We start from the raw sequence: 25,631 nt of genomic DNA, 5'->3' as shown, positions 1-25,631 counted from the left end.
CACTCGGGCCGGACAAAAGCAGTCGGAGCCAGATTCACCACGAAAAAATACTATTGTTGTGGATTTCTGAGAGTGCAAAATTCGACCTTCGTTACAATCATTTGAAGGTTTGCTTAAGAAGCAATCGTCGACCTGGACCTGGACCTGGACCTGGACCTGGACCTGGACCTGGACCTGGACCTGGACCTGGACCTGGACCTGGACCTGGACCTGGACCTGGACCTGGACCTGGACCTGGACCTGGACCTGGACCTGGACCTGGACCTGGACCTGGACCTGGACCTGGACCTGGACCTGGACCTGGACCTGGACCTGGACCTGGACCTGGACCTGGACCTGGACCTGGACCTGGACCTGGACCTGGACCTGGACCTGGACCTGGACCTGGACCTGGACCTGGACCTGGACCTGGACCTGGACCTGGACCTGGACCTGGACATGGACCTGGACCTGGACCTGGACCTGGACCTGGACCTGGACCTGGACCTGGACCTGGACCTGGACCTGGACCTGGACCTGGACCTGGACCTGGACCTGGACCTGGACCTGGACCTGGACCTGGACCTGGACCTGGACCTGGACCTGGACCTGGACCTGGACCTGGACCTGGACCTGGACCTGGACCTGGACCTGGACCTGGACCTGGACCTGGACCTGGACCTGGACCTGGACCTGGACCTGGACCTGGACCTGGACCTGGACCTGGACCTGGACCTGGACCTGGACCTGGACCTGGACCTGGACCTGGACCTGGACCTGGACCTGGACCTGGACCTGGACCTGGACCTGGACCTGGACCTGGACCTGGACCTGGACCTGGACCTGGACCTGGACCTGGACCTGGACCTGGACCTGGACCTGGACCTGGACCTGGACCTGGACCTGGACCTGGACCTGGACCTGGACCTGGACCTGGACCTGGACCTGGACCTGGACCTGGACCTGGACCTGGACCTGGACCTGGACCTGGACCTGGACCTGGACCTGGACCTGGACCTGGACCTGGACCTGGACCTGGACCTGGACCTGGACCTGGACCTGGACCTGGACCTGGACCTGGACCTGGACCTGGACCTGGACCTGGACCTGGACCTGGACCTGGACCTGGACCTGGACCTGGACCTGGACCTGGACCTGGACCTGGACCTGGACCTGGACCTGGACCTGGACCTGGACCTGGACCTGGACCTGGACCTGGACCTGGACCTGGACCTGGACCTGGACCTGGACCTGGACCTGGACCTGGACCTGGACCTGGACCTGGACCTGGACCTGGACCTGGACCTGGACCTGGACCTGGACCTGGACCTGGACCTGGACCTGGACCTGGACCTGGACCTGGACCTGGACCTGGACCTGGACCTGGACCTGGACCTGGACCTGGACCTGGACCTGGACCTGGACCTGGACCTGGACCTGGACCTGGACCTGGACCTGGACCTGGACCTGGACCTGGACCTGGACCTGGACCTGGACCTGGACCTGGACCTGGACCTGGACCTGGACCTGGACCTGGACCTGGACCTGGACCTGGACCTGGACCTGGACCTGGACCTGGACCTGGACCTGGACCTGGACCTGGACCTGGACCTGGACCTGGACCTGGACCTGGACCTGGACCTGGACCTGGACCTGGACCTGGACCTGGACCTGGACCTGGACCTGGACCTGGACCTGGACCTGGACCTGGACCTGGACCTGGACCTGGACCTGGACCTGGACCTGGACCTGGACCTGGACCTGGACCTGGACCTGGACCTGGACCTGGACCTGGACCTGGACCTGGACCTGGACCTGGACCTGGACCTGGACCTGGACCTGGACCTGAACCCCTGGACCCCTGGACCTGGTTTCTGGACCTGGTTTCTGGATTTTGGATTCTTGGTTTCTGATTTTTGGTTTCTGGATTCTTGGTTTCTGGATTCTTGGTTTCTGGATTCTTGGTTTCTGGATTCTTGGTTTCTGGATTCTTGGTTTCTGGATTCTTGGTTTCTGGATTCTTGGTTTCTGGATTCTTGGTTTCTGGATTCTTGGTTTCTGGATTCTTGGTTTCTGGATTCTTGGTTTCTGGACTCTTGGTTTCTGGATTCTTGGTTTCTGGATTCTTGGTTTCTGGTTTTCTAAATTCAACTGGACCTGGTTTCTGGATTTTGGATTCTTGGGTTCTGATTTTTGGTTTCTTGATTCTTGGTTTCTGGATTCTTGGTTTCTGGATTCTTGGTTTCTGGATTCTTGGTTTCTGGATTCTTGGTTTCTGGATTCTTGGTTTCTGGATTCTTGGTTTCTGGATTCTTGGTTTCTGGATTCTTGGTTTTTTGGATTCTTGGTTTCTGGACTCTTGGTTTCTGGATTCTTGGTTTCTGGATTCTTGGTTTCTGGTTTTCTAAATTCAACTTCATATTTTTTACAAGAATCCAGTTTTGGAATTCAGGTTCAGAATTTAGCTCTGAAATCTAGATCAAGAATATGTGTGAAAAGGAAGCAGTGGGCCTCTGAAAAATACTGACATAAGGGCTATGCGTCTTCTCAGTCAAAAGTTTCACATCGCGACTGGGCATGTGGATGTGCCGGAAAGATTGAAGATCGTGTTAACCGACCAGTTTGCATGTTTTGGTAAGCAATTTGCAGTTGTGGTCTAAACGCAGAGCTTCGACATCACAACCTCGACGATGATAACGATTTCAACCATCATATTTTGATGCGACTTAGCCAGCTACCAGTACTCCAATACGCCGACTTTGTGTCCGTCTCCACTCTGCTTTTTACTTTTGTGCAGCCTACTTACTCTAAAGTATCGTACAAATACTGTTATCGTCACGTCGAGTAAATCTTGGGAATCTCTAAGCTAGAGCTTTAATATTTTCATCAAACTTTCTGTAATTGAGTTATGATAGCGCATGGCTTAAATCACTATAAAAGCAATTGTCTGTTCATGGGTAAAATAATATTCAAAGATTATACAGCAAACATTAAGAGATGAGTTATTTTATGCATTATTTTACTTTTAATACGGTATTGAACCGTTGGTGAACTAATCCGCTGAGTGCTGAAAATTTCGCTTCAATTTATTAATCATAGTTATTGCACTCCAATAGAAAATTTACATCGTTGAAACATAAATTGGGTTTCCTGTCACAAACGCTGACTCTCAGTCCAACCGCACATCGCGTATGTTACCGTTATAATAGCATTCATAACAATCGCCTCATCGCATCCGCAATATACATTACCATTCACCAGTACTCTACCGAATTTAGCGATGCACGATTAAAGCCCAAAATGGTGCCACCACCAACAGCAAATTTTACGAGCTGCCAAACGGAACCAACAACAGCCACTTCGTGATCCGTTGCTCTCCAAGCATGTTTCTCGGTACGAAGCAAAACCAACCGTTTAAAAGGGAAGTGAAGAAGTTCAACACATACTCTACTCACCAGGTACCACTGCTCCTTAAAGAGCGGATCCGGGAAGATGTTGTGCGAACCGGTGTCCCGATAGTTCACCCGGCTGGCGGCCGGTGCAAGCGAGCGCGGATCCGGAAAGCGCACATAGTCCGCATCGAAGGTCGAATAGTCGCGCTTCCGGCGGATCTTTTCGTGCTGTTGTTGCATCCATCGAACCTAATGTCGGCAGAGAGAGAGAAAGAGCAAGCGAAAGCGATTGTCAGCAATTACTTGGAATTGTAAAACATCTTTCGGTTGCGACCAGGGACCGAATCCCGTTCCGCCGCAGCCTCGTTAAAATATTTCGGTCGTTCTTCAATGTGTCACAAGAGGCGAACAAACAGAAAATATCGTCCGGAGACGACGGAACGAGTCGGTTCTTCCCGGTTGGCAAACAGAACTTACCTCCGGTTCGGTGTTGAGTGCGTAGTGGTGAGCTTCGCTTCTATCTAGGGATCGCTTCCTAACGTGACTATGATGAAATAAATAATATCCTTTCAGTGGACCGATCTGGAAAAAGATAGCAAGTGGAGAAAAAAAAGATATCGATTAGATTGCGAGTTTGGATCTAGGGTTTTATTTGGAATGGCAACGAGAGCGAAACGTCGCAGCTGTTGAAATTCGTCATTGATGGGGAAGAACAGCCCGATAGAAAGCTGATGTTTTTATTCATTATTTCCGCAATTTCCGGATCGAATTGTTACGATTGACAGGAAGCATCAAAAAGCTAGATGGATTGTTTTTTAATCTTTATGTAAATGGAAAAATCGAAACGAGAGAAAAGCACAATGTGTCGGCCGTGGCACACATTTTACACCAACCTCTTATCAATTGTCTTGTTTTGAGCGTTCCGAGTTTTGCTTATTTATACAATTTTTCACGTGTTCGCTTTCGACGGAAATTGTTTTAGAATTTGCTACTTTCGCCGCATCAGCTCATTTTTCAACTTTTTCTTTCCCTCTTATCAGCTCGTACCCAGTGATCGATTTCAGTACATTAACAAACGCATTTTTTCCTCCTATCTTCAGGCTAACAAACAAACAAAAAAAAAACGCACTGGAAACAGAACAAAAAAATATTCGCCAACGTTGTTGATCCTGTCGGGTGTCCGCAGGCTACGAGTGCGAACTTTCGAACAGCGAATCCATCATTAATTTAAATCCCAAATTTATGGCTCCTGGAAAGTGCGTATGTGCGAGAGTTGTCGGTGCTGTTCTCCGTTGCGTCGCAGGGAAAACAGAGTTCACTCGGCCACCGGCGCTGGAGCTGAAACGATATTCGTCTCGAGAAGATTTATGGGAACCAACGTTTATTTGTTCATGATTTTCACCGTCGTTCGGGGCTGGCATCGGTTATCTGTAAACCAATTTGAGCTTTTCCTGCTATTTGTTGGGTGTGTTTTATTTCCATGACTTCGGGGTTCCGTTTCGATTCCGGTTCCCGAACCAGCCGGCAATCCGCGACGATCTCTGATTTATTGCAGCTGCACCTGGGCCAGGTAAGCGAACCAAAACGGAAACTCATAAATCAGCTTGCGGTCATCGATATGACAGTTTACTGTCGCGGTATGTCGGTTCCGGACTTTATGTTTCAGCGTGAAGGGGGATATTAATAGCACTGTAAACCGAACCCATTAACCAAACGGTGGCCAACGTAAGCTTCGACAGTTCTGGCAGTGCAGTGCAGTCTGGTTGGAGTTTTATTTAGTTTACATACTAAATGAAAGCCGATTCTTAGCGTACAGAATCATTGTATGGCTAACACTATGAATTCTTCCATGTCGGGGCTTGAACATATGCAATCTGGCCTGTAAGACCAGTGCCCTGTACATTGAACCGCCAATCCGGAGTGGAAATTGTTCGAACGATGCATAAAAATAATTCAAGTATTATTCGATGGGGCCTTGTTATTCAATTTAAGAGTAAAACTGCATAAAAATTTACAAAAAAAGTTGCTGACTTAGAAATACATAAAATTTTTAGTGTTTACTTGAAAAAATGATAAGCTTGAATTCAATGGGATTTGACAGATGCGGTATAAAAATAAACACGTACGGGGAGCAATAATAATTCTCACCCCAGAACTGCTTTTGACTCAATTAAACAATCACCGTAAAGTTCTGATGATGATGATGATGGTCCCACCTCATACCCCTACAAAGGTGTGAGCAGAACGAGTTATCTAAATGATAATTAATATTTTTGCACATATCTTAACCAGTAAACAAAAGAAAACGATCTGATTAATCTAGCAGGTATTGACTCTTCTTCAAAAGAACGACTGACCACAAAATAACATTCAAATATTTCGGATTTACTATCCAGGGTTAATCAAGAAAATTTCCAACCCGGGAAGATCCTTGATCACATCAGGAATCGAACCCGATATCTTTACCAGTATCAGGCAGTAATTCACCTGGCCCTTCCCGCCGGACCAGTTCATCGCTACACACATCAGCTACGATGGAGTAACGAGACTGCGGATGAGCAGAGCCAAGCCCAATTCCATCAACAACTGTCGATCCCAATTAATCTCCCGAATCAATTCCTTAAATTATTAATCAAACCTTGCGATCAAGGTCAAGAGCAAACTTAACACACTGAATGCTAAGGCTCTTCGGCTAGTCCTGTTCGCTTTCCAAATAGTCACTACCTGCTTCGCGCGCGAGGCTCAAACGTTTGTAGACTGCTCATTATTTTTAACTCTCAAACAAACTAAAAATCCATCATCATCATACCGAACATAGTAACTTAATTCGTCTCACAATAATATATATAAACAAAAAGAAAAAGAAAATACAATCTTCGTAATACGTAAAAAATAAAAAATCTAAAAATTTTGAACTAACTAACTAAATATTTGCTTACAAAGCGGACTTTATGTGTGAAATACATAACCTTTTGAACTCCACCAATGTCGCTGCGCGTTTGATTTCTCTTGGCATCGAATTGAAAAAACTTATTCCCTTGTACAACAATGAGTTTTGCGATCTGGCTAACAGAAAGCTTGGTGTTCTAGCATCAGATGCGTTTCTAGTATTGTACCTATGCAAATCAGTTCCTCTTTCAATTCGATCACACAAATATCGAGGCAGCATGCCGTTTAATATCTTGAAAATAAATACCATGGTTAAGTAGTAAATTCTCTGTTTCACTGAAAGCCATTGTAATGCGTTCAGTAGAAAATCTGAGGAGGTATATCTACTACATTTTAGAATTAATCGCATGATTTTATTTTGCAGTCGCTGTAATCTCAAGATTTGTGTGTTATTAGCAAGAAACAGAAAGGATGGGCAAAAGTCAATGTGTGGTGAAATGACTGTTTTATACAAAAGAATCTTACTATTGGTCGTTAAGTCATTTTTCAAACGACATAATACACCATACTTTTTGGCAATCTTCTTGATGACGTTATTGATATGAGATTTGAATGTTAACTTTTCATCAATTATGACTCCAAGATACTTCATTTCTCTAACGCGATCAATAGTTTCACCATCAATTTCCACATTGGCGTCATGACCGGTGCTAACAGAAGAAATAACCATATATTTAGTTTTCGCGACGTTTAGTTTCAGTTGCTTAAATTTTAACCATCGAACCAGCGAACTTAGATCCTCGTTTAAATGTGCAACAGCTTCATTGAAATCTTTAGCCGTAATGAACAGAACAGTATCATCAGCAAACAAATTGATATCACAGAAACGTAAAACTCGCTTCATATCATTAATATATATAATAAATAGAATAGGACCTAACACACTTCCCTGAGGCACACCAAGTGAATTACCGAGGGAACTAGACACTACATCGTTAAAAACAGTCTTTTGAGATCTACCACATAAATAGTTTTCAAACCATTCATGTGCCATTCCCCCGATGCCAAAACGCCGTAATGTCTGCAACAATAAAGGTCTTGAAATTGTTTCAAAGGCTCTCTTCAGATCCAAGAACACAGCAAAGATACTCTCTTTGGCTTCGATTTTCTCCTTCCATTTTGCCAATACTAGGTTCAAAGCGGTTTCACAAGAGTGACCCTTACGATATCCCGATTGTTCCGGTATTAGCAAACTGTTAGAGTTCAAATAGTTAATCAGCTGATCTTTAACAACAAGTTCCAGAATTTTTTCCAGTGTGTGCAGCATGTTAATGGGACGGTACTCCTCGGCTTTATCCGTTCCAGTAACCTTGGGGATAGGAACCACCAGAGATTCTTTCCACACTTTTGGTACGTGCCCCGTGTACAACGATTCATTTACCAAATCCAGTAGATCGTGTCCGATAACATGAAAGCAATCCTGTATCACTTTTGAGTTTACATTGTCAATACCAGTTGATTTTCCCAAATTGAAACAAATATTTTTCAATTGTTCAAAAGTGATTGGTTGAAATTCATCAAGTCTACAATAGTTATTCATCGGCTGTGTTATTTCAACAGGTTCACCTACCAATTCAATACTTTGATTGATCTGCTGAACACTATTTATGAAATAACTGTTGAACTTTTCAGATACAATTTGTTCTGTGTGCTCTTCTATACCGTTAAAAGTTATGGTTTTCGATGCACTATGTGTAGGCTTGATCAACTGTTTGAGAATTTTCCATAACTCTCTGCTGTTTTGATGATTTTGATTGATCTTCCTCTGTATGTATTCATATCTAGTCTTCTTCAGGGCCCGTGAATAAATATTTCGTGCTTGTGTATATCTACTCCAGTGACTATCATTGTTAGTTCTACAGAATCTCTTGTACTGCTTATCCCTCTCCCGTTTTAACCGTAAGAGGTCTATTGAGTACCAACTACTCGAGCTGTTCAAACTAACATACTTTTCAGTTACTAATTCATTAGTACACTTTTTTAATATGTCAGTAAGAATAGATGCCCTGTGATCCAAATTTCCAGTCAACTGTGTACAACCCAAGCTTCTTGATACAAGTCGAGATAGGGTTTGCTTTGAATAGTTTTTCCAACACTTGATTTTCACCGTATCTTCCTCATTTCTAGAGCTACTCATTACGGAAATTGCAATTGTTTCATGATCTGAAATCTTGCAATCGGATTCCACATTTGAATAAACACCGTCGAAATTGGAATACACGTGATCTATCAATGTTTTACTGTATCTCGAAATTCTTGTAAATTCATTCACAGTTTGCTTCAAATTGAAGAATTCTGCTAACTGTTTCAATTGAGTCGAACCTTGATCACTGAGCCAATGGATATTAAAATCTCCAGTAATAATATTTAATTTACCAAAATCTACGAAATTCTCCCACCAGTTTTCTAGAATTTCCGGAAACTGGCGATCGCTTGAACTTGGAGAGTGGTAAACAACTCCATAATTTCCCATCTGCATGCCTCTTTCAACTGATATACCCAAGAACCAATTATTTCCAACTGCTTCGTTTGATTGAATGCTGAATTTAATTGATTCTCTGGCGTAAATTGCAACTCCACCCGTGTGCCTGGAATGGGACAAACAAAAAGCAACAGTGTAACCCGGAACACTGAACTGATCGAAAGCGTCAGAATCAACAATATGTGTTTCTGAGAGAAAAACCAATGAAGGATGTCTATCCTCTATAAGATGACGCAATGCGACATAATTAGAAGACAAACCGGCCATGTTCAAATACAAAATATCTGAATGCCTCTCACTGATTAGTTGCTATTCCATTGACATAATGTTGTTCTTTTTCGTTTCAAGCAATCTCAGATATACAGGACACTGCTTACTAAATGCTGGATGGTGAATGTCTAAATTCAATTTCCTTTCTTTGTTCATTTTCAGACAATTAACGCATTTGAATTCAGTTGAAGAACACTCAGATGTTCTATGTGCGGAATTACATTTGGAACAATTTTCACTGTTTAAACATTCGGTGCTCTTGTGACCGAACTCACCACACCTGAAACAGCGCAATACGTTAAACGACTCGAAAACCGAACACCTATCCCAGCCGACGCAAACCTTGCCGGCTGCCATCAAGCTGGAATAAGTATTCTTATTAACCTCAATTATAACACTATATTTGTTATATTTGAAGCGTGGATTCTCAAAGTCAGCAACAACTTTTACATCTTCAATCGAAATTTCCTGATTTTGACTTTTCAATAGGTCAATAAATACATCAGAGGAATATCGATCACTCATCCCCACTATTTTCAGTTTTGGTTTCCCGGGCTTGGGTATAACAGCATTGTATTCAGTTCCTAAATTGCTTTCAATGTTTTCTTTCACTGATTGAATGTCCTCTCCTGCTGCGCACTCAACAATAATCGAGCCATCTTTACCATTTTTAAAATTACTAATTTTATGTGTTCTTGGATCTAACCTACCCTTCAAAACCTTTCTCGTGTCATCGCTCGTTTGCGAAGACTCGACAGGCTTGATCATAATAACCGAGCGAGTCTTACGATTTCTATTGCTTTTCGTTCTTTTTCTAGAAAATTTCCCAGATAGAACGTCCGCGTATGACTTTTTGTTGTTTCTATCAAATACTTCGTCGTTACCTTCATTGACAATATTATTATCAAGCGGTTCATCATCAGTATTTGAAATAACTTTTCTCTTTCGTCTGGGATTTCCATCCGACTCCGAATGAGTCTTCCTATTTGCAACAATTTTCTTTCTATCCATTACAACCAAATCATTATTATCTTGCTGATTATTCAAAATCAACAAACTTTTCAAATCGTCCAACTTTCTGGCCACACTGTTTTCTAAGCAGGCCATTTTGCTCTCCAGAGCATCATTGGAAGATCTGATCAGTCTATCGATTCCCTTTTCTATCGCGATATTAATGTGTGCCTCGATGCTCTCCCGCACACCAGCAAACGAATCAGTGATGGATTTGAATTTTTCCATCTCCTTCTTCACATCACTAATGAGCGAAAGAACATCATCCTTTGGCATCACATTAGCCATCGCGGCACCTTCCAAGCAATCAGCACATTTAAACAAAAGCGCCGGTGTATCTGAAACCCAACCGGCCATGGCTCTCGTAAGCCCAGTACAGCGCTGGTGATAGCCATTCTCGCAAACTGAACATGCAATTCTAATATCCGATATGGTTATTTTTTCATTACACTTCACACATTCACCCATCATTCATGCATAAACCAAACCGGCCCGACACACAGCTGGGGGAGAAATCAAAGCAAAGTGAACCATGCAAAAACAATAGACAATGCATTCAATATACCACGGTACGACGCCGCTTTGTTTGAGCGATCGCCGCACGGCGATTATTGACACAATTTACAGCACAAAATAGAAGTATTTACAAAACACTTTCTACTTATCTGTTTAAAGCACGACTAGTCACTTGCTTAGTTGAAAAAATTTCACAAAAAGCCACCTATTTCACACAAAATTTATCACAATTTGACTCAGCACTAAAGACGCACAAGTTACCATGTTCGCCATTCAATACAATGCTAAGCCTACTGTTAAATTTAATTTACTAGAATTCGTTCTTGCAAACAGGGATGTGAAAAAACACGATTCAAGAATCAGGTAAGAACCTTATTCGAAACAAGGTTTGAAAATGGCTTCCAACAAATGGTTTGACAGAAGTTAGGGTGTAAACTGGGTTAGGTTCGGCATCAAGCGAAATCGACATTAGCAAAAGAAACAATTTCATACCAATTTTATTATACAGTTCATATCAAATTGAACTGCAATGTGGTGAGGTTTGCTGTAGCAAAAGTGTGATCGACGACGTGCCATTTTTTGGCATTAAAAATTCCTTATCCTGCACTATACGGTGCCGGGGGTCAAATAAAAGTTTCAGAAAAAGCCGCATAACCTTTTTGAGTCATAATTGTGAACGTTAATAACTCAGTTATTGATGGTTAGAATCGACCTATGTTTTCATCCACCAATCCCAGTTGTACAAAATGACGTCATCTTCTTGTTCGGCACAGGGGGCTTTGCGTCATGCATAAAAACGTCGTGTGGTATTAAGAGGAATCTATAATTATAAGCTGCGAAATATTTCTTTGCCTAGTTGATGTTTGACTGTGAATGAAACAAGTAGCTCATCCAATGAGGTGATGACTAGATTGTATATGCGTTCGTTCGTTGGATTGTCGCTTTTGCTTACTCTTCACTATACGAGGTTGAGTGTCAATTTAAAAAAAATGGCAAACTAACCGCGTAACATTTTTCTGTCATAATTTTGAACGATTATAACACAGTCCTTTGCTGATGGATTTATATAATTTAATTACCAAACGATTCGAAAACATTTAACTTACACTTATGCGGTAACGTCGTTTAAGTATTTCAATTGCATACCATTGAAAAATTGGTTCGAATTGACCTATGTTTTGCACGAACCAATGACAGTCGCAGTGAATGATGTTATAATCTCGTCCGATTTGCGCAGTATGAACTACAGCACAAAAGGGAATCTATAAATATATGCCCGAATTCATTTCTGCTTTAGTTTACCCATGGCTGCCAGCGAGGAAAGGTGGGTGGACGAAAAAGCTGAAAGTTACATTCATTCGCTTGCTGGATAGTTGCTTTTGTATGTGTGCGGTGTGTTAATACCATATTCACTGGTTTTCGATTCTCCGGTAACTAGCAGGCCAATTAAGAACTGTTTGACGCGCTTGTATATCTGTGATGTTTTTTATGGATTTGCCTCATTTAACTTGATTCGAAAAAGTTTTAATGTTTTAATTTGTTAAAGGGTTGTGTGCATACTGAAATCTCCATTTTTATTCCTAACTTGTTTCGAGTTATTTTGTTATGATTACTTTGTTTGCAATAATTGTAGAAAACTAAAAATCCCATATTTTTGTTAAAGGTAATGAATTTGTTTGTTTTTTGCCTGGAAAAGTTATACAACATTTTACCTTTTTTTAACTATGATAACGAAACGGTGATAAGATTTTATTGGAATAATTAAATAAAAAAGAAGGTTCGAATAACAGTATACTAGTAGTGAGTTAAGCGAGTATAAATTGATGTGAGAACAAAAGTAAGTACAATTAAAGCTAGTGATCATTAACGAAAATAGTACGAACGTTAGTCAATTCGGAAGATACTTAGTACGGAAGTAAGTATGTGTAGAAGTAAGTAGTTGCGAAAATGAATAAATACGAAAAGAAATTAGTTAGAAAGTTTCTAAGTAAGGTTGTTAGTAAGTATAAAAAACTGACTAGATATAAAATTGAGTGAGCATAAAAGTAAGTAAGTACCACAGAGAATAAACACAAAATCAAGTAAGTATCACAAGAAAATATGAAAGCAAGTAAGCGTAAAAGAAATCATACGCGTATGAAAGTAAGCACAGTAATATTTATACAAATAAGTATGAAATCGATTACGTATAAAAGTAGGTACAAAGTGAGAGAAAGGTACGAAAGTGAGAAAATGAATTAGAATAATTATACGAAAAAGAATGAATTAGACTAAATATACGAAAAAAGGTACGAATGAAAGTAAATTAATAGGAAATTTAGCGAGTACATAATAAAGTACGAACAAAAGAAAGTGAACTTAAAGTTAGTGACCATAAGGACGGTTGAGTCAGTACAAAATATACTTAGTAAGAAATGCAACTTGGTGCAAAATTGAGTAAATCCGAAAAGAAATTAGTTAGAAAGTTTCTAAGTAAGGTAGTAAAGAAGTAAGTAAGTAAGAACATAAAAGTAAGTAAGTAAGTACCAGAGAAGATAAGTACCACAATGAACAAACTCAAAATCAAGTAAGTATGAAAAAATACGAAAGCAAGTAAGCGTTGAAGTAATCAAACGCGTATGAAAGTAAGCACGGTAGTAGTTAAGTACGAACATAAGTAAGTATTAAAACAAGTAAGTATGGAATCGATTACGTATAAAAGTAAGTACTAAAGTGAGAGAAAGTATAAAAGTAGGTAAGTACGACAGTCGCTTAGTACGTAGTTAAATATGAAAATAAATATATGAAAAATCAAGTGAATATCAAGTTACTAAACTACAAAAGTTAATAAGTAAGAAATGATGCCATAAATAAATTAGAATAATTATACGAAAAAGAAGGTACGAATGAAAGTAAACTAATAGGAAATTTAGCGAGTACAAAATTATGTAGGAACAAAAGAAACTAAACTTAAAGTTAGTGAGCATAAGGAAAGTTAATCCGATCGTAAGTCAGTACGAAATATACTGCCCATATTTGCATATCAGTTATTGAAATTTACACTGAATGGGACTGATATGTGGGTACTTCACATATGGGACAGACATGAGTTGATATTTTTTTCACATTTTACTGAACAAACCCAAAACTTTTATTGCAATTTCTGAGAGTATATTGAGGATAGTTTGCATTCCTCAAGCTAACTCAATATTGGCGAAAATCGATATGGGACTGATATGCGAGTATGGGCAGTATACTTGGTAACGAATGCAAGTTGGTGCGAAAATGAGTAAATACGAAAAGAAATTAGTTCGAAAGTTTCTAAGTAAGGTAGTAAAAAAGTAAGCAAGTAAAAACCAGAGAAGATAAGTATCACAGTGAACAAACTAAAAATCAAGTAAGTATAAACAATATGAAAGTCAGTAGGTGTAAAAGTAAGGAAATGCGTTTGAAAGTAAACACAGAAGTAGTTAAGTACGACCGTAAGCAAGCATTGAAACAAATAAGTATGAAATCAAGTACGTATAAAATTAAGTACGAATCGAGAGAAAATAAGAAAGTAGGCAAGTGCGACAGTCGCTTAGTACCTAGGTAAATATAAAAATTAATACTTCTGTGCTCACTTTCATAGTTATTTTCATATTTACTACGTACTAAGCGACTGTCGTGCTTACCCACTCCTATTCTCACTTTCATACGCACAAAAGTAAGAAAATAAGTAAATACGAAATCAAGTGAGGCAGTAAGTAAGTAAGACGTAAGTACGAAATGAAGTGAATACGAAAAAGAAGGTACGAAAGAAAGAAAAATAAGTAGGAAATTTAGCGGGTACAAAATAAAGTGAGAACAAAAGGAAGTAAACTTAAAGTAAGTAAACAATAAGAAAGTAAATCCGAACGTAAGTCAGTACGAAAGATACTTAGTGAAGAATGAAAGTAGGTGCGGAAATGAATTAGAACGAAGAGAAATTAGTACGAAAGTTTTCAAGTACGGTAGTAAGTAAGTATGGGAAGTAAATAAATATGAAATAGAGTTTTTACTTTTTTATTTATGACTTCTGATCAGCCGATGATTCTCATTTTTCGTCTTTTAACGATATTAAACTAACTAGAGATAATAACGGGAGAAAGAGTGAGAAACGTATAGAGCCATAGTATTCAAGTAAGAGCAAGAAGGTGAAGATAAAGTGTGGATATGTAACAACATGACGGTGAGACGTGACAAGAATCGATTATGTAAACAGAAGGCTCCTCTTAACTAAACTTTTACCGTCCACCAGATAAGTCGAACATAGGCAACATTTCTGTGCTTCATCGTTATTCTAAGTAAGTAAGAATCGAAGAAGATAAGTACCAAAGTGAGTATGCACGAAACCAAGGAGGTAGGAAACAAAGTAAGTAATTATGGACGAAAGCAAGTATTAACGTCATTAAATACGAAAGTAAGTAAGTGAAGAGTGATTCCATACCGAAGCAAGTAAGTGTTAAGAAAGTGTTATTCTACTGAATTCGAAATAATACGAGGGTATTATTCTTCAAACTCTGTAATTTACTACTCACTGCACAAGATTGTTTATCCATGCAAATATTTTAAACCATTAAAACAAGCGAAACTTGAATTTAACCGCTTTTCAAGCAAACTAAAATTTTTGATAAGGAAAGGCTCATAGGTTATTACAATTATTGCTGTCATTTTCTAATGTGCAACGTCCTCTCTTAATTTTTTATAAACATTTGATATTATTACTATCATTGCTGTTATAGAAATGTTATGAATATTTATTAAGAAAACGACTGCAAATTCGTATTTTTAGATTGTACAAAGGAAAACAATTGCTTTCATAACTCATATAGTAAATCGGTTTTTTTCTTTTTTTTTTTTTGGCACATTTACCACCATAACTAGAAGCATCAAAAACTACGTGCTGCCACTTCCATTGTGTTAGTTTTGTGAGTGAAATTGCAAAATATTTTCGAAACTATTTCCGTACAACCCAGAAAGTTACTTTCGAGAGTGGGCGGAGATACATTGTACCGGGAACGCTACAATCGGGCGTTGGATTGTACAAAGTGTGCAAGTTTGTAAAGGATATTAACATGTTCCTTTGGCAGAGTTTTCCTCTTCTCGGCTTCTGAACGGCACCTATCATCCAGTGGAAGAGGAAATCAGTGCGACATGGGGCAATAGTGCGAACATCAACAGACCTAAGACGATTAGCAAGGCGACTGTCACCAGAAATCAACACCCTGACTCCTATATATGGTGTAGAAGATTCGACGAAAAACGAAACTTTCGTTCGGAGAGAATTTTAAAAGGCATAACATCTTGTCGACAATTTGTATGTTGGTGCTTCAGCCGAGATGTCGGTCGGATCGGGTGGCGGTGGCTTCCCAAAGGGTGGTTTACATGTAAACTGCTGTCGGGATTGCTGGGGATGGAAAATGCAAATTTTCCGACTGTAAGCTTTGTCAGGTGAAATCGTTGTGTGATTTTCTACACTGAAGCAGAAGCTGGCTATCGCATTGTCAATGCTCTATTGGCAATGTAAACTTGGTGCTATTATTTCTGTCATGCTTCCTGTCTGTAGTAGGATTGGGATTAGAAATGGGATACGTAAATATTTTATTGAAACAGGTGCTTTCGAATTGTCGTAGGCTGAATCAATCAAAAGTTCATGAAGGAGGTAAAGTTTTGCTTTATTTTCCTTTAAAAATTCATTCATTTGGTATGTGTTCATATCACAAATGCTGGTACAATAAATGCATTATGTAAAATCGTCTTTGTCTGTACAAAAAATTATGGAATGGAATAAATGTTGAACCAAGTAACGAATGCAACGAGTTTATTCTGTTTAAAAAAGCTTGTTTATTTAAAAAAAATATTGAATTCAATTAGCTTCCGAACCTTCTCGAGATCCATTCCCAGCAAATGCAATTAGAGATCAACATATTTCAATAACCAAATTGTCTTACAAGTATCAAGAACAAACCTTCATATCAATTCAAACTTCTCGATACAAATCACACCTACGAAGATCAACGAAGTGTCGCTTTTCTCTTGAAGGGCAGATATTTCTAAGCAGTGCGGTAAAATTTCATTTTCAATCGAATAATATAAGATGAAAATGAAATTTATGGCCATTGACCGTCAGCATATCCCTTCTAATTCATTTGACTTTTGCTGCCATTTTCAAGTGAAGCTCCAAGCCTGGGCCTCGATTGAAGAGAAACGAGTGATGAACTGAATGCTGCTCGTTCGGGCCGTCAGCAAACTTTGTGTGTGTCAGCGAGTGAAGTTTACCGCAGTGGAGAGATCGTCAATGTGTTCCACATTCAGTTTCAATCGAATTGAATGAAATTTTACTGCACTGTTTCTAAGAACGTTTTGAAATAAATTCGAAAGCTTCGAGCCAACTATTGATTATTCGACAAAATACACGTTGGGTGATACTAGAAACATGTTTTAAATAGTCCACCCCGAAGCTAGTTATTGAGGCATAACTTAATTCGAATAAGTAGTAACAAACATTCATCCGGTTGATGCGTGAGTGGCTATGATTGCAATTTAATATCTTATGTTTAATGTAATTCGATGTCATAGTGAAAGGAATAAGATGAAATTCAAGAATTTGGTATGGGTTCAGAAGACCATTTGTTAGAATGAAACTCTATAAAAGACGATGCAGCCATCTCCGAAAAAATTGAGTGACATTATTTGTCTCACACACAGATCCTCTAATCAGCTAATCTCGACGGACTAATTCGAATGGTATATGACACTCGTCCCTTCGGGTCTTAGTTGAAAAGCCGGTTTTAAATAATGATAGCATAACTCTTTATGAGAAGGATAAAACACTAATCGTATCAACGTCAATCGTTGGATAGCAAGTACACAATAAAAAATTGCAAAAATCACTTAGTGGTGTGATAGTGTCTTTCTCTTGTCATTCAAATAACGTTTTCTTCAGTGAGCAATTTTTAAAATGAATTTAGATAGATCTAATAATATCGAAATTCATAGAAGCATGATTAAACGTGCCACTTGAGCCAATTAGTTCTGATAATAAGTAATATTACTGAAACAGAAGGTTCACAGAAAATAATTATGAACTTTACTGGTGACATAATTCTGCAAACGATAGAATTCAAAACTACCTAAATTGTCAAATGATAAAATGTTCCATTCGTACAGAATTTTACAGGCACCGAATGTAGTTTGCACTTTACTACCAAGTAGTGGCACTTAAGGTTTTTTATGTATCAATTATTCATTAAGAAGATATGTTCTTTTGTGGTTCAGTCGATTAACTGACGTGCTTTGTGATCTAATGTTTCTCGGTTCAAGTCGCGCTGTTGCTATCGATCTTTTGTTTTTTATTCCATTCGATTTAACGCCATGTCATATTTCAATCACCCAATTTTACATGCTCTTGAATATAAATTTGTGTAAAATACTATGCTCCATTTATGTGCAGCTTGTAAGTTGTAAAGTACCAAGATTTAATTCTACTATAATCACGTCGCTAAACACACCAACTGATGATGAATACATAAAGTATTCGAAATACGTATCTGCGATGTAACGTTTATTATACATTTTGTTGTGTATAGTGACGTAAATAACACATGGATCAATAAGTCCCGAGACTAAAGCAGAGATGGCGCTCGTAGTAAAGCAGTAACCACGTCTTTCTAGAGTACTAACCTTTGCTTGAAACGGGTCAAAATTTTAAGTCGATCCGACCAGAAACAGCTGAGTTATCGAGGTAGGAGTAAAGTCGTTTTGTAGTTTGTTTAAAAAATGAAAAAAAAAAAACGAGTTTCGTGTTTTGATAAAACATTGTTTTTAATGGGTAAAAACACCTTGCAAGCGAAACAATGGATTGAAAAATGTTATACGGACTCTTGTCCAACAAAAGCAATGATTTGTCGGTGGTTCGCCGAGTTTAAACGTGGTCGTACCGACACAAATGACGCGGAACGCTCGGGTAGACCTGTGGAAGCCGTTACACCGGAAAATTTGAGTGAAGTAACAAAAATTATAATGAAAGATCGTAAAGTGAAGCTCCGTGAGATTGCTGAGATGACACAGATATCATATGGAAGTGTATTTACTATCCTTCATGAAAAATTGAGCAGGAAAAAGATTTTTTCCAAGTGGGTGCCGCGATTGCTTTCGATGGAACAAAATGCACCCTGCCCCAAATGAATTGGGCTTTAATCTGCTTCCCCACCCTTCATACTCGCCAGATTTAGCCCCCAGTGACTACTGGCTCTTTACTGATCCTAAAAAAATGCTCCAGGGAAAAAGATTTGGCTCAAATGAGGAGGTCATCGCTGAAACTGAAGCTTATTTTGAAGCGAAAGATAATTTTTTTATAATTTTTTTATTGAAAAATTGAAAAAACGTTGGAACCATTGTATCACCCTAAAAGGTGATTATGTTGATGAATAAAAAAAAATTTGCAAAAAAAAGGTTGTTTCCATTGTTAGTCTCGGGACTTATTGATCCATGTGTTATAGTAGAATTTGATGGTGTTACAACATTATTGTAGTGAAATTATTCTACTAAACGCTCGAGTGAGAAATTAGTAAGTATTCTTATCGAAATTTTGCTTTCCTGAACCGTTATTGGTTTTTGAAATGTAACTAAGAATCTGTAAAGGCTACTAAAACGAAACAACCGAAATTGGAAAAAGCTTCAAGCGAATTTCATAAATTTTTTTCATTATTTTTTATCTTGCTTGTGCGCTGCGGTTTCGTATGGTGGTGGTGTGAGAAATGCACAGTGGGTTTAGTGGCGTTATATTGTGGGCAAAAATTACATATAGAATATTACACTCTGTTTAGCTCAATGCATTAATGTTGCTTTGTTGTGTAACATCATATAATAGATATCACTTCAGTTTGTAGCAAAACTGAAAATTTAACCTAGATATGGCTATTTGAATGGAATCAATGCAATCCAACTATTGCCGTTCATCTAGAGCATTGGAACATGTAACATTCATATAACCTTGTGCCGGAACATGTAGTTATTGGGTATATTTTTGTTGTCTAGGTAATATCCAGTAATTTCTTATTCAACAGCCTTTAATCGATAATGAAATTCGACCGCGCTCTCTCATGCAGTGAATTGCTATTTGATACTGGTAAAGATACCGAAAATACTTGAAAGTTTTCTTGTCTTCAATCGTTCTTTAGAAGAAGATTCCATGCTTGCTGCTAAACTCATGAATGTCGTTAGCATGTTAGTCATGCATGCAGAGATGGCATTTCACCAGAGAGATACACGTTAGAGTCAGATTTTTGCCACACCGAGGATGCAAAAAACGAAGCACCGCACAAAGAGGAAAGCGCACTTCTTCTCAGTGTCGAATAGACAGCATTTGAGTGTGTGCTTGTGGTTAAAGCAGCTGGCGCGAGTGAAACACATTCTCTTCGCATGAATCGCTCACACGCGCTCTCGTCTAAATACACCCAAGTGACCACTGGCGCGTGATGGAGAGCGAACACTTCTGTGAACTTCAATTAATAGAGAGTAGATCTGGCCTTGCTATGAAAAATTTGCAAGGAAAACCGAAAATTTTACGATAAATTGTTTTATTTTGCTGATTTTGCGTGTCCACGCTTCATCTACGAAAACCATACAGCAGAGTGCTCACCGGCGTGTACACCTCTATCTGCATCCACCTTAGAGAATTTATTAGCTAATGCTCTAGCACTTTGGTGCGATTCAGTGGAAGAGGTAGAAGGAAATAAACAAACGCACTCATGATGCGTGTACACTTTACACAACAGTGGTGTATAAATGTGAAAGAGAAGAGCTCTCGTTGAAGTTGTCAGTGCGAGGGGAGAAATTTTGCTTGCTCTTCGTCACACAGAGGAGATAGACATCTCTGCATGCATGCATGCATGTTTTTTTTTGATTTTGAACAACCACTGAAAATTAAAAAAATTAAAACCTCTACTATAACTATGCTGCTTTGATTTGTTGATTTCCGATAAGTCTGAGTAACAGTGAACATCATCAATCATGATTAAGGCTCGGATCCGTACTGTATTTTACAGTATTGTACTGTATTTCGGATCCAAATACTGCGTACTGTATTTCACTCTAAAATGTACTGTATTTTTCCTTGTACTGTATTTTGCCTTTCAAAAATACTGTTTTTTTCCAAACAGAAAAAAATTAATACATAATTTTATTCCTTTGATGCTTCGAATTTTGGTATACCGAAAATAGTAATTACCTTAGTTCCGTGGTAATAAAATAAAAATAATACCTGATATCAAGTGATATGCGGACATACTTGATAATTGAGAATATCCCATACAATTTTATGTCAACGCATATCACAATCGCATAGCGAATATAAATACATGCAAACAGCCAGGGATTAATCTGTGAATCTGGCATCTCTGCACACAGCGAACGGTGAATTCGATCGTTCCACGACAGAAGGGCATGTCTGCAAATGCGAGCCTCTCTTTTTTGACGTTCTTATTCAATTATTGCTGCATTTTTATAGAAATTTTCTCAGTTTCTAATAATATTCGAAAGATTAAGGATTTTGCTTGAGATTAAATCAATCTGATATTTTGCGTATCGGCAAATAAACAAAAAGAATCTGTCATTTATAGCTCGGCCTTTTTTTGTGAGACGATAGTACAGAACGAATGGAAATGTCAAAAAATTTGTCGCTCTCCTTTTCGTCATGAAAATATCACAAAATGGAGAAATGGCAACGTTTCAATTGTGAATCGTTGGGTGGAAAAAATCAACCATCTCAAACGTGCAGATTGCGAGTACAAAGACATTGCTATAATAGTTATCCTTTATGCTTACCAGGAACATCACCATCAGTGGAACGCATATTTTCTGCAGTCAATAAAACTTGGACCACAGATAAGACGTGCTTGAAAGTGGGTACACTGGAAGCGATACTAATTGTGAAGTGCAATTTAAAGTACGAATGCGTTGAATTCTACAATTACTTCAAAATAAAACATGGACTGCTTCGTCAAATTTCATCAAAAGAGAAATACGAGACGGCAACTGCTGCAGAAAGATCGAAGTCGAAGGCGATTGAAACGATACACATGTATACAATTGATGATTATTTCATGTTTCGTATATTTTGTTATTTATAATTTAACTGAAATATTTATTTTATTTCCACTGAGAAATAATAAAAAAACATTGAGATGATACAAAAATATCATCTGATAATAGTTTTCTTTTATTTTTTCATCATTTTTATATAAAATGTATACTGTGAAACGTACTGTTTTTTAAAGCCGATGTACTGTATTTTTTAGTTTTTTTCTGTAAAATGTACTGTATTTCGAGAAAAAAAATATCCGAGCGTTAATCATGATTTTTAGCGTACTTCAAAATACTTGTATTACGAAAAGCATTTGAATTTATTTTATTGAACGATAACTCTAAAAAAATCGCATAAATTGTGATGCATCTGTTTCATAGATTCATCCTGTTGTATACTTAAATTTTATACAACACATAAGTGGCAGGAGAGCAGAATTGTCTCACTTGTCTGGCGATCTCATAAAATACAGCGTACAGACAGCTCGAGATTAAAAAAAATCCTGCGCTCCTGTTACTTCTAAGATAACTGTACTTGTTTTTCATTCGCCATAATGAAAAAATATATTAAAAATGAAAACGCATTTGGCATGTGAGTTACTTTGTTAAGTTAATGCATTTAAAAATCTTAACTCGACAATATTCCCTTACCAGCCATTTTTTAAGAAACTTCATTAATAGGGTTCCATACTAATGCAGCCCCGTGTGCAGCAAACGAGAACATGTGTTGAGACCTTAACGACAATCACACCTTATTGACTCTCAACTGAGAGTGACGATCATTATATTTCGTGACTGAACAATTCAATATGTTCTGAGGCGGGGATGATAGTCACGACTTAGTGCAACTTTCCTTGAGATACTTAAGTTGTACCGAAATAGGTAATACTTTTTTTCGAAATATGGCGTTAGACAATTATTCATAATTTTACTGTACATATTTCTGAAAGCTACTGAAATAGCGCAACTTTATCAGTATGTGACATTAGGTTTTTACCTTCTTTTATAAACAATATACCAACCGATTGTGCTCGATGAACTGAACCAATGACCTTGTGTGTGTGTGTATGTGTATGAGATTTTTGAGATGGCTGAAGCGATTTTGATCATAATCATACTAGTAGCAAAAGGAAGGTTTTACGTCACAGTTGACCTTGTAAACAAAATATATTTGGTGTGGTAAATGATCATAAAGGGTTAAAGTCGCTAAGAAAATAAAACAAACAAACAAAATATGTTTGAAAACTTAGATTTCACATGGTAATAGATATCCAAAAGGCGATAGATTGTAAAAAATCTTTGAATTTCAACAAAGATATCGATATTTTTGTACAAGCGTATTTTACATAGACCCCTAATCCAGTAGTTAGAATCATGAGCGTTGCATGACAAAGCGATGCTTGAGAGCAAAGTCAAACACGGGTTTAATCCTGTTACACGCAATTGTTTCAAAGCATTCGAAAGCGCTCTGTTTCATGACATTTTAAATCGTCTCGATTTAGCACTGTTCGTTTTTAGCAACATAAACATTCGAGTATGACATATTATAAATATGGCAGAATTTTTTTGGAATTCGAAACAATTTCATTATCTGATTAATTAAAACTAATTACAGCAATAATTGGTGGAAGAAAACAGCGCCTTGAATTCACATACCATTCGAAACAGTTCGTCTAGATTAAAAAAATGTGTTTGTGACAAGTAATTTCACTCAATTTTCTGGGAGATGGCTTAACCGATTTCCTCTATCTAAAATCCAATTGAAAGATTTTTTTGTAGGTGCAGGGTAATTGCTGCAGAAATGTCAATTTCACATAAATTAATCGGGTTTATCGTGCTAGCAGATTTTGATAGACGATGACCAAGTAAACTTATTTCAGTTGTATCGGTATCTTAAAATCTAAACAGTTATAATAGATTACGGTACCAAAAACCGTAAGAAATCTTCAAAGTAATTTCAATTAACCATACACATCGTTTTGGGTTATGCTGGTCCCTGAATACCGATCGCGAAAGTACTACAAATAATGACTAGAAGTTTTAAAGTGGAACTCACTTCGACATCTCATCTTTAATCAATTGGCTTAATTGATTTTCACACGTTTAGATTCGAAGGAATAATTTTATGGTTTCATCTATTTTTCGTTTTCGATCCGATTTTTAGTTCCAAAATTACAGGTTAATGAGTAACTGTAATTTCAAACCATTACTAAAAATGACGGTGCGAAGAACTTAAAAATTCTTTTGAATTAGGTTGAAACTGTTTCAATATTATATTAGATGATGGTTAACCAACCCGATTTCCACTATACCATTATATGGAATTACCGGAAACAGTGGTCCAAATATTAAAAGGAGGCTCACTATTATGGAATTATGTAAAGAAAATTTTTAAACAGAGTTCCGTTCAGATTTAGGGATAGGCTTGGATTCAACCGAGAATACTGTAACCGATTCCCAACTAATTCCAATTTGACAATCAAGACAACGCATTTGATTTTATCAGAAGCTATGGAGAGATCTGTGTAAATTGCATTCGTTTGAATACCGGTAAGTATGGAATCCATTAAGTCGTAAAAGATAGAAGATTAGTACACCAAAACCTCCATTTACGAACTGAACGGAGTTTCGTAAATCGAATTGGTTAAAAAAAAAAGCTTACGTTATTTGGGATTTTTTTTCGTAAATGAGCAATTCCACCGCAAATGACAGATTTATTTTAAAATTTGATATTTCTTGATCTGGCTTAAATTTCGCATAAGCGTTATTCATGGCTAAACGAAACAGTTTGTATCATCAATTTGCCTTTTTCATTCTAGCCTTAGTTTTTGAGAAGGGAATAAGCAAAAAATCCCTTGAAAATTTGTATTATTATATGTTTCAGAAACGGTGGGTCCGATCGATTTGTTGTCTTCTTCAATGTTTTAGATCATTATAAGGACTATGTAAACAAAATTTAGTACAGCTGAATTTTTTTTTATTTTTATTCATAAAAGAACACTTAAAATTCAAATATCTCAAAAAAATGCATTTTTGATTTTTCTTCATATTTTGATATGTTGTTGCTGAAGTCCAATGTAAAATACTGTCCAATTTCTAGAATGGAGAAATAATATTTGAAAAAGTAGCATATTTTTTATATAATGTAAATTATTGAAAATCATGACAAACATTTTTTTAAATATTTCTCAATAAAATTTTATGAGAGAATGATAAATTTTCAATGAAAAAGATGTTAATCAAAATTTTGCTATATGCTATGGTTCTCGAGATACAGCGGATTGAAAATTTTAAAATTTTCAAAGGATTTGTGCTTAGTCCCTGCTAAAAAGTAGGACTAGAGTAAAAATGAAAAACTTAACGATTTCGTATGGAATTGCTCAGAAGAAAGTTTTGTATAATGAATGGAGAAAACTCCAATCATGTATGTATTTTCGGAACAGATGTGAAGAGTAGATTTCGGAAAACGATTTCCGATATCCAAGATGGCGACTTGATGTTTATCGGTATTCCTTGGAAATCTTTATAAAATAGAAGTCGCCATCTTGGATTCTAAATCGAGTTTAGGCATCGTTTTCCGATTACTATTTGTCATGGTCGTCAAAAGGTGAGATAAGTAAGTGCTAAATAGTTTCTATCTCATGCCTTCCCGTGTGTCTATGATTACATTTGGTCAATAGAACGGCGTTGACTGGGCGCAATCACCTTCTACGTTAGTAGCAGAATGAGAGAGTGCGAATTGGTTAGTATATAATAATTTATTTGAAACGCGAAAATTATTGAAAGCATTCTGTAGCATTCACCCTTGTATATTTTGACGCATAAAGTAAATTGCGTCATTTAAGAGCAATAACTTTGTGTGTTTAAATAAAAATTCTATTCTTATTATTAGTGATTAATGCAGGAGCGTCTATAGAAAAAATGTTCAGAAGTCCAACGGTGTAATT

At 38.1% G+C, this 25,631-nt stretch overlaps 1 protein-coding gene across 5 annotated transcripts in view; it reads right to left on the bottom strand.

Moving 5' to 3' along the window:
• LOC131432595 (furin-like protease 2) overlaps nt 1-25,631 on the bottom strand; it is a 967,327-nt gene that overhangs the window by 242,035 nt on the left and 699,661 nt on the right. For 4 of the 5 annotated variants that reach the window (XM_058598954.1, XM_058598955.1, XM_058598957.1 and 1 more), the window contains exons 3-4: nt 3,849-3,953; nt 3,426-3,620 (exon numbers count right to left, since the gene is read on the bottom strand). In XM_058598954.1, the coding sequence (XP_058454937.1) occupies nt 3,426-3,620; nt 3,849-3,953 (300 nt within the window). The remainder of the gene's footprint in view (nt 1-3,425; nt 3,621-3,848; nt 3,954-25,631) is intronic. The other variant, XM_058598958.1, reaches the window with a different exon arrangement.

Source organism: Malaya genurostris, chromosome 2, assembly GCF_030247185.1.
Source record: "Malaya genurostris strain Urasoe2022 chromosome 2, Malgen_1.1, whole genome shotgun sequence".
Taxonomy (NCBI): Eukaryota; Metazoa; Arthropoda; class Insecta; order Diptera; family Culicidae; genus Malaya; species Malaya genurostris.
Note: the sequence above shows the minus strand (reverse complement) of the source record. Positions and strands in the feature narration are given on the sequence as shown.